The sequence below is a fragment of the Balaenoptera physalus genome, assembly GCF_965194825.1.
Source record: "Balaenoptera physalus genome assembly, chromosome: 9".
Taxonomy (NCBI): Eukaryota; Metazoa; Chordata; class Mammalia; order Artiodactyla; family Balaenopteridae; genus Balaenoptera; species Balaenoptera physalus.
In genome coordinates, this window is record NC_138888.1 from 38,469,288 (window position 1) to 38,479,882 (window position 10,595).

The 10,595-nt window shown below is 41.3% G+C and overlaps 1 protein-coding gene across 8 annotated transcripts in view; it reads right to left on the reverse strand.

Annotated features, from left to right (window-relative positions):
• Positions 1 to 6,607, reverse strand: part of NKAIN2 (sodium/potassium transporting ATPase interacting 2) — a gene marked incomplete at its 3' end in the record, with an annotated part of 998,865 nt that extends 992,258 nt beyond the window's left edge. For 7 of the 8 annotated variants that reach the window (XM_082474964.1, XM_082474962.1, XM_082474963.1 and 4 more), the window contains exon 1: positions 6,243 to 6,607. In XM_082474964.1, the coding sequence (XP_082331090.1) occupies positions 6,243 to 6,296 (54 nt within the window). In that variant the 5' untranslated portion in view covers positions 6,297 to 6,607. The remainder of the gene's footprint in view (positions 1 to 6,242) is intronic. The other variant, XM_082474959.1, reaches the window with a different exon arrangement.
• Positions 6,608 to 10,595: the final 3,988 nt, after the last annotated feature.

Below are 10,595 nucleotides of genomic sequence, written 5' to 3' on the forward strand. Positions count from 1 at the left end.
TAGTCCACACACTGGCAGTTCAAAGATGGTAAACCCCAAGTCCCCGTGGGTCAGCCAGGTGTGGATAGGGGCCTGGCATCAAGCCTTCTCTCTGTGCCTGCTTAGTCTTGTGTTGATTACTGTGTTGACCGGGAATCAATAGGTAGACGATACTGCCTTTGTTAGTTAAACAAATGTAAGCTACTGCTACTGTTTCATGTTCCATGGCGAACATGGATGCAATGGACGCAATGGACGCAGTGATAAAACCTCCATCAGGCTTAAAGCCAAGGTAAACTTGAGTTTGAATCTAAGCTCTACCACTTACTAAGGGGGTGACTTAAGTAAGTTGCTTGAACTTCCAGAACCTGTTTCCTCCTCTGTAAAATGGGGATACTAATATCTATTACCTACTTCATAGGATTATTGGAAAGGAATCAGTGAAAAAAACACACGTTTAGACGTTTAGCATTTAGCCAGAAATAGCTTCCAATAAATACTAACGTTTTCATTATTTTTAAAGTATTTTACAAAGTTGGATTTTGAAAGTATAACAAATTATAATGACGAATGTTTTTTCAAAGTGCACATAAAAATCAGTTTATCTGTAAACTTTTCAAAAAGAGTTTTCATAGGGATCAAAATTTGCATGTAGGATCCAAAATAATTTAAAAGGCAAAAGTTATTAGCATTAGAAGTCACTCTATTCCTATTCCAGGCTAAAAAAAAAAGACAGTCTATAGCTTGCATTAGATTAAATGTTATGACCACTTCTATCAGACACGATACTAATTTTAGACTTTAAGCAAAAAAAAAAAAAAAAAAAGGAAAACTGATTTCAGGAAGATGAAGCAACTACGTCCTTTAAATAGTAAGAGCTTTCAAATCTAAACACACCTGAGATATTAAAAAAAGAGAAAACCAGTTTATAAATTTTATTTCCCACCTTAATCTGCAAAAACAAAATGATATAATTTTATCTTGTGCTTTCATGATTTTTAAATGTTCTTCAATTTCCTAGGGTTGGTACAAATGTTTCATACACTTCTATTTCCACTCAATAGAAATGATGTAGGTATAAATACAGTACTTAATTCTATTGCTGTTATGGAGAAAAAAAAAAACCCTAAATACGTCATATCCTGATGGTCTATATATTTCATTATGTTTAAAATACACAATAGTCAAGGGGAAAAAAGGGACCAAAATTAGAAGAGTTCATTTTACAGGTGAAATAATAGAAGTGAAATAATTCTGTGTATGTTTGGTTTCTGATATTTGTGTGCTATAATGCATGGAAATAGGGAAGCAATTATCAGCAATATTGGTTTCAAACCTATTTTTGGAAAAACTAAACTGAGTTGCTTGAAATTCTACTAACTAACTGAAACAAATCCCTTGAAATTTTAGTGAAACCCACAGATGATGGAGGGCTGACTCTCATTTTATATGAGGGACTTGAGGATCAAAGGCAAGATCCACGGAGGGGCAGGGTCCTGGAACCAATCCCCTGCAAACACCAAGGGACAACTGTATAGACAAATATTTAATGACATCATAAGTTTAATATTTTTATTTCCAGTATAAACGCAGAAATGTTAAAACGTGTTTCTGTCTCAGATTTTATTTTTGTCAAGTACACACATGCACAGGAAAGAAACAGACCAAGAAATAAAGACCTCCTATTTTAAGGAGTCCCTGGCTGCCATTCTGAAATTCTTGACTGGGCAAGTAGAGAATCTGACCCCAAAGTAAAGCAGCATCAGAGGGAAAAGCTGGTGGCAATGCCCATTTGCATATCTGGGCCATTGTCCACATATGCGCCCTGAGCCAGAGATGACTCTGGCATTCTGCACAGGGGATGGTACCCATTCAAGCCTTTATTTGAGAAAGAAGGGGAAACAGCGTTCTACGAAACTTTGGGTATATGAAAAAAGAAGCTGCCCTTGGTCTGTGAACCAAGAAACAGAGCTGGGCACTGGAAGAAGTTTCTACATCATTTTTTGGTCAACATTAGAGCCGAGCAGTGCTGAATTATAATGAAAGAGTAAATTAAAGACGAAAACATGCATGATAATATTGGGGTGCAAAAACAGAAAACATTTAAAAGGAAGAAAGTAATCATTATTTTACAATGTAGCAAACTCTTAGCATATTTTTCCATCATAAGTTTCTGAAATATTATGTAGAAATTGTTAGTCTTCTCCATGAATCAGATTGATTAATGACCTCAAGATTTTATCACCAGTGGCATTTGACTCTAAAATTTTAAATTCTCTGAGAGGGAGGGTTGTGAGAGATAACGTTCTACACTTCTGGGGAACTTTCAAACTTGTCAAAAGTACCCTAGGAAAATCATAAGATTCTACCGGCACTCTTCAAGCCACTTCGTGTCAATGCTCTATTCTGTTTTAAGTAACCAAAGACCTTATAACTCTGAGCACTGCATAAAATCACGATCGACACCACTGAAACACTCCATAATTACAATAAAATAGTTTTTTCTTAGTCCACGTATATACTCATGGCCTTCTCAAATAAATTTGTACCTCCAAAAATGCTTAGAAACTATGCAGTGGAAAACAACTGATCATTCTTAATTGTTTCAAATGAGCTTCTCCAGGCAGCTGCACATGTGTACTAACCTAATTGTTAGTTGCACCTGCTCCAAGTTAGCAATACTTCATAGAACACATGGCAAGACTGGCATTTTCAAGTGTTAATCTGTTCAATGTAAATCTATACTTTCTTTCAATTGTTTATGATACATATGCTTTGTGCCATATAGGAGTCTAGTATACAAAAATGTGGGCGATTTCTAATTTCTTTACTTGAAAACAAAGCTGTCTTTTCAAACTACAATAAATTATGCTCTTCCATATTATGGCTGATTTTTCACTGAGAAATATCTGAGATATTTGAGCATTTTTTTCAACATTTATATAAAGTACTCTTTGATTCAACCAAACATCGAAGAAAAAAAATAGCAAAAACTCTTTCACAAACTGCTGAAAGTTGTAAATAAAAAGTTAAATTGTTCTTGTCCTGTACCACCATATCCACCACTGCAAATGCAGTGATGCCTTTTGAGACTAACATCTTCAGTTTCTGAGCATTAAGGACAGCAATGATAAAAATAAAATTACATTCTTCAGATTAGGAGCTTAGATGCTGGATTCTGCACATGCAGCAAATCTGTTTCCAGAGATCACACTGCTTTTTCATAGGAATCACCCTAAAATCTGAAGTTGGAGTAACCATTCAGCTCAAAGATTTTAATGTATGATATATATAGATACTTTTTCATAAAATGGACAGATACTTTTTCATATAAATGGAAGTTTTATATTAAATCTCTACAGTATGAAATTCTAATTTTTTGTCTTATAAACTGATATCCTGATTTTTAAAAGAATGTATGTCTATCCACACTTGTCTGTCAAACATTAAATTAAATGCACATTTAACATAATTAAAAGCAAAGATACAGAATCCTGACAAGTAAATTTCTCTGGAGCCTTTGTCTCTGTCCTTCACGTGTTAAAGGATCAAAACACTGTGTCTGCTGATAATATACTGACGAATGAGGTTCCCATCGCCACAATACTAAAGCTACCTCATCTCCTTCTAAGGTTAGCTGCAAGTTTACACAGACATAAATATTGCTTTAAGTCTAGTTAAAATACAAACACTCTACTTACAAAATTGGAGTCAAATGTTTCTAGAGACTTAATAGTTACTTAACAAAGAAACTTAATAAAGTTTCTATCTTAGACAATTTTGGCTTCAATTAATTTTAATAAATCTAAGATTTTCTGTCCAGCTGCAAAAAAATACCCAAATGTTACGAGAACACACACTAAACACTACAGAAGTAAACAAAACTAGGCAAACTTTTGTGTCAATCAATGGTACATTCCGGAAACCTGGCTACTTATAAAACAAACTTTACTCATAATAGCTCAAAGATACATAAAGTTTTCAAAGATCTATCAAGAACAAAGGAAAACATAAACACCCACCTATTGTGTGTGTGCGTGCGCGCACGCACGCACGCACACGTACAGTGCTTTGCAACTAGTTGCAAAAGAATTATTTTATTTAAAATTAAATACTATACTTCTAAGAAACAACAATTAACAGGAATCTCTGGAGTCCTTTAAATGTGATCATTTCCCCCTATCAAAACAATTGTTCTTCGTCCTTTGTTTTTTCTTCTGCATCTGCATTAACATGGCTGCTAATTATATTAGCCTGGTGGTACCTAAAGTCTGAATGGGAAAAATCAGATGATTCTTATAGAGCCTAAAATACCTCTTAGGATTCAAATGTATACTTGCTTAGATTGAGCACTTCTATATTACTGCTACTTCTATTTTGTTAGAGAACTTAGCTTTGATTCAGAATTTCTGTTTCATAAGTGATATAACACCTCTCCAACACACCATTGCATATATGCATGCACACAAACACACACACACACACACACACACACACCTTTAGCCTTATTATGCTACTTTGTATATTAAGCTTCCCATTTGTATATTTATGTTTTTCTAAAACTGTTTAAGTTCTTGAGTTTGTATTCTTCACCCAAAATGCCATATAGATCTAATGCCTACATCTACCACAATAAAGCCCTACTATGTTAAAAGATTAAAAGCTAAATCACATTTTTAAGATTCAAAATTGAAAAAAGCATAAGAGTGCTCTTACCCACCCATTCTCACAGCTTTATGCTTTTACACAGTGAATCAGCAAATGTATTCTTTTCTGAATCATATATGAACATAAGAATGTTTTGAAAATGTTTATACAGTTTGGCACACCTGGCCTTACTGGTGGTTTTCCAAGGTAAACTCGTTGTTCTGATCAGCTTTATCATTAAGAGTGAAAAAAAACTTTATTGCAGAACTTAACTGAATATGTGGTACAGAAAAATGAACTGTTTTACATGTCACTGAGAAAATGTTACATTCTTAAAATTATATTTATAGTTCTACCTTCTTTTTCTTACAACCAAGTGCAGAAGTAATTCACAGATCAAAATATACATTATCAGATAACTTTCCTGGGAAAGAAAAACATCCTTGAGACAATATACAACTAAAAGCACTGCTTCAGCTAAATATTAAAGAAAACAACAACAACCTTTCGTGGGCTTCATGACAACTGATAAACAATGAAGAACACTTATCAGTTTAAATAGCAAATTCTTGCTCTTTCGATTACTGATTGGGCTCTTAGATATTGTCTCCAGTCTTGTCCTTTCAGCCTTTATGAAACAATTGTTGGAAATGTGGGTGATTATCCAGATTAATTTATACTTTCCAAGGAAAGGTGTTTGATAACAGGAGTGAGCAAGTACCTCCTACCTCAAATTAACCACTTAAAGTGGTCTATTTTTCACCTCTAAACTATCCTCAGCCCCTCCTTCTATTGCCCTTAGGGAATTTAAATTCAGAGACGTGACGTTTTCCATTATTGGCTCCTTGCCTCTTTGCAACTGTACAACATTCCTCAAAAAGTACATATAATTCTCCATCCCACGGAATCAGACAACAGTATCTATTTCAGGAGCAATTACATAGATAATGTAAGATACAATATTTTTCCTTAGAATTGTTTGTAATAATTGTGATTTCAAGGCTACTGGTTCAGTCTATGGCAATGCTGTCGCTGAGTTCATCTAAGTATTTCTCTTCAATCTACATACTTTTAAAACTCAATGTGTCCTGTACATCAGACTGCCGTAAGGATACCATTTGCACTACACAGTGGTTTGTTAGAGCATTATACTTATAAGACAATATATTCCTTGAAAAATAATACACGTCAATGAAGAAACAAAGATACTGCAAAAATTACTACATAGAAGAAAAGTCAAAAATTCCGTTATTTCTCTTGTTTTAACACCTGTATAGTAAATCACATGTGACCACCACGTTGTTACATTAATAGGAACACAAAGCATAAAAGAACAAGAGCTACCTCTTGCTTTGCTTAAAGAAATTAAAGACAAGTTTAACCCGCACCTGCCAAACTGTCTTCAGAGGGAAAGAAATAGGTGGGGGCGGAAAGCCTCACCTGTCCTGTACCCCACAGTGCGTCTCCCTGAAAGCATTTTAAATATAGGCAATATAACTGTCACCTTTTCTTTTCTTTTTTCTTCCGTTCTAATCAATGGCAGACCTTTTACTGCACTCCCCTGCCCACTATCTCAACGGCACGTTACAGAATAAGAGGACCCAAGTGTCACTTACCAGTTGCATGCCACAGATAAAGATAAGCGTGCACCTGCCACTGCAATAACCCATGGTTTCCGAGACCCCTGCCACAGCCAAACTGTCCCACGTCGGCCACCGTCGAGCCCCCACTTTATCCAATCAGATCGCGGGGAAGGACAGGCAAACCTGCCGAGGGCTCGGGGGCTCCGGGCTGCAGCTGCCAGCGTCCTGGGAAGTGACAGGCATTAGGACCTGCTAGCGCGGTGGCGGTGGCGGCGGCAGCTCCAGCCGCGCCCGCCACACATACCTTCACTCGCTCGGTGCACACGCCGCGCCGCGGGCAGCGCCGCCCGCGGAGACGCGCCCGGGGCCCGCAGGGGCAGCAGCGGCAGCCTCGCAGCGCCGCCGCGCCCTCGGGCATCTGGCCTCGAAGTTTCGCCCCCGCCGCTCCCCGCGCCGCCTCGCCCCACGCCCCCCAGCGCGGCCGCCGCCCGACGCGCGCTCGCCCGGCGCTCTCCGCGCGCCGGCTCCGGGGGCGGCAGAAGCGCGCGCGGGGCGCTGCCCGCCTCCCTGCGCCGCCCGCGGCTCCTCTGCACCCCGCGCTGCGGGGCCCAGCGGGCGGGGGCGGGGCGCGGGCCGGGCGGGGGCGTCCGGGCTCCGCGGTCCCGGGAGGCGGCGGACGAGGCTGCTGCGCGCAGGGCTGCCGGGTCCGCGCCGCGTCCTACAGCGGCGCTGCCCCTCCCCTCGCCCAGATGTGTTAATCCTCCTACAACAAATCCTTCAACCTGCTCCCCGCCGCCCCCTCCCAAAGCGTCAACTTCCTCCAGCCCTGCCGGGGCTGCAGCCGAGGGGGCTGTTGGCGGCGGTGTCTAGGCGGGAAGGAGCGACGCAGGAGCGGCGGCTGCGGCGGTGGGGACACTGGGGCCCGCGGGCTGAAGAGTCCGGGCGGCGTGTCCGTAGCTTGCTGGGCTTGTGTGGGTCCTGCTCCCGCAGCCGAGCCCGGAGCATTACGCGCGACCGAGCCGCATGTGTGCCTGTGTGTGTTTGGGGGAAAAGGGACGAAGAGGAGGGTAAGGGAAGGAGGATGGTTGATGAAATAGGAGTGCAGCCCTGGCATCCCGACCGGCCGGAAGCCCGCGTGGCAGACTGGTCGGAGGAGAAGGGACGCAGCGGTCGCCGACCCACTGCCAGCCGCCCGGCACCCGGCTCCCAAGGATGTGCAAGGGCCGGAGCGTAGAGAGTTACGGAACAGACCCTGCTCCGGAAAAGGGGCCGGGTTGCTGCTGGAGTTGGTGGGAAAATTGGGAACTGGGGGAAGTAGGGACGCAATGAGTTGCCGTTGCTGCTTCAAACTGTTGCTTGTTTTCACTCAAGAAATGAAAGGATCAGAGACAATTTCAAAACCGAAGTACTTTAGCCTCAGGGGCCGTCCGGGCTGGATGTGGATTCCTGGAGGTGGATGCTGCAGCCCTCGCTCTGGAACGCCAGCCAGAAGCTGTGCCTCGGCTCCTGTAACCTGCGGAGACACGCGCTTCGGAGCCCGTTGCTGCCACCTGCGGGTGGAAAGCTGAAGAGCGAAGCAGTCTGGTCCAGGTGGCGTCCCCTGGGGTTTGGGTGTCGGGATCCAAGGGTCAGTGTTTTCTTTATAGACCTGAGCCTCTTGTCAAAGCATTTCTAACTCTCCCAGGAAGTGAAGGTGTGGTGTAGAGATCCGCTGAGGTACTGAGTCGTTGGTATGAAGGGGCAAGATTGGTAAGAAAAGAGAACGGTTAAGGAAACTAGCAAGTATCTTCCCACACCCCCCGAAGAGATTAAGACTGTTGAAAACACATCAAGCAAAGAGCTTTCCCTAGCAAATGGGATTTGGCCCTACTGAGAAAATGGTATTTGTGTAGGATAATATTATGCTGGGAACCACAAATACGGACCCCAAATGATTGCTTCCTTTGAATAAATAATGACATATCAGAATGACTAAATATAAAGAAATTGAATAGGGCATAGGGACCCTAGTCTTCAGAAGTGTGGGACTGAATTTTCAGAAATGATTTGTCAACTGTAGACAGCAGAAAAGAGATTTGACTTGTTAAATTTGTAGAATGTGGATATTTTGTTACTATAATGAGAATGCCTGATTTTAATCGCCCCACTTGTAAATGGACTTTTCTCTGAAAAGTGTCTTTCGAAGTTTAATGAAATTATGAGAGCCCAATATGTGCTCTTACCCACTGAAGGGCCTAACAAGTAATAACTGCTCCACAACACTTGGTGAAGCTGAAGCCAGAGGTATCTGGTGGCAAGTGTTTCTTTTCGTTGTTACTCTGTTTTTACACACAGGTTAGCTGTCCAGTAGCTGCTGGGGGTGTAGGTATTTTGTATTGCCAAGCAAAAAGAAAGCTGTAAGTTAATGCTTTCTAATGCTTAAAGAAGCTGTTGCCATATTATGAAAAGCATTCTGTTCCCTTTTAAAATTCATAATTGCAACAGTGCATTTCTGTGGATTCATCTATAATCCTGCAGTGGTTTCCCTGCAACCAGCAACAGCCTGAGTGGCCTTTAGGCTGCACAGGTAAAAGGATAACATGACGCTGTCTGTAGCCAACTCTCAGTGCTCCACGCATAGTCCCTGGATTCTTGCCCTTTAGAACATGCCCATCTTCTTTCTGCAAGCACCTGGGACTGTTACAGGCTTTTTCTGCCCACAGGAGGTGCTTGACTGGGAGTAAAGGTACAGCCTCAAGAGCAACCTTCCCCCAGTAATGGATGGGAGTTGGTGGATAAATTCCCCAACTTTCTCAACCCAGAGCTGTGAAACCTTGAGGCATGCTCGTGCCTGCCTTCTGAATTAGCTTCCTTCCCTTCCCTGCCCCATTTCCCTACTCCTCTACTGGTGCTTCCTGAGATCAACTCAGCAATAAACCACTTCACTCAAATCCTGTGTCAGGGCTGCCTCTGGAGAAACCCAGCAGAAGGCAGCCTTTAGGAGTTTTTATTCCTGATCTGACATCATTGTCACTGTTCTCAGAAGAGTGAACCAGAAGCGTGTTCAGTGTTGCACCTGCCGTTGCATTTACTGCGTGCACCCACTGCCTTACGTGCTGTCCCTACATCATCTCGTTCATTACTCACAGGAAACTGGTGAGTTGGTGCAATGCTCGTTTTAAAGATACCCTTGTGTACAGGGTTCTGTGCTATCAGTGGTTTCAGGCATCCACTGGCGGTCTTGGAACACATCCGCCATGGATAAAGGGGGACTACTATGTCTTGATCACAGACGCACATGTTCTCTGTGGCAGAATTAGAGTGTGGTGAAGGCATGTCTGTGGGACATCAAAATCTGCTTTTCTTTTCTGTACTTTCGTATTGGTATTTTACTGTACTTGCTTGTCATTCTTCTAGAATTCCGTACAGAAGTGATGACTTAAAAATATTTATAAGGATGATGACAAACTTAGTTGTCTCTTTTTTCCAGCTTTATTGAGATCATACTTTACTACCTCTAAACTTAAATCACATCATATCTTTTAGATAGCATATAGGCTATGCCTGCCTTATGAAAATGTGCTATAGTTAGGGCTGCAGTTCCATTCCTTAAGGTGGCCATGCCCTTCCTATTCTATTTCCTGTCATCTTTGGAGCCTTAGTGGAAAAGACTAGAGAGAGAATTGCAACTGTCCCATAGATGTGCATGAAGGAGAGAGACACCTCAAATTGGAATGGTGATGGCACTTTTGTTTAGTCATGTACTATATAGTATATGCGTATAAAGTTATATACTACTCAGCTCTATAAGGTGCTAAGGGCTTTTGTTGACTAGTCTGGTGGCACAGCTATTTTTAATTATCTTGTTTCTGTGGGGAGAATGTGTTACATTGGCTTTGTAACACCACTGAGCAATTTCACTCTGAGTTTTACTCGGTCTCCATTCATTATAGTTTGAAAACATAAAGGCAGCAATTAACTTTACAGTCACAAAACCAACATTTAATTCACTGTATATTTGTACAAACTTGGATTTTTTTTTTCTTCTTTGGAAAATAACAGCTATTAGAAAACAGTATTTTCAAAATAAATTAAAAAAGAAAATAATCACTCCTAATCCTTCCATCCAGAGATAATCTTTCATTTTTGCACAAACTACAAAAATGGGATTATATCATGTGTACTATATCTTAATCTACTTTTTTCACTTAACAATAGATTAGAATATATGTCAAAATTATTAACTATTAAATTCATGGACTCTGCAGCCAGTTTGACTTCATAATCCAAGCTCTGCCACTTAGCAACTGTGTAACCTTCAGCAAATCGCTTAGTTCTCTGTACCTTAGTTTCTTTATAAAAGGGGGCATGGAGTAATAATGCACATATATCATAAGGTTGTTGGGA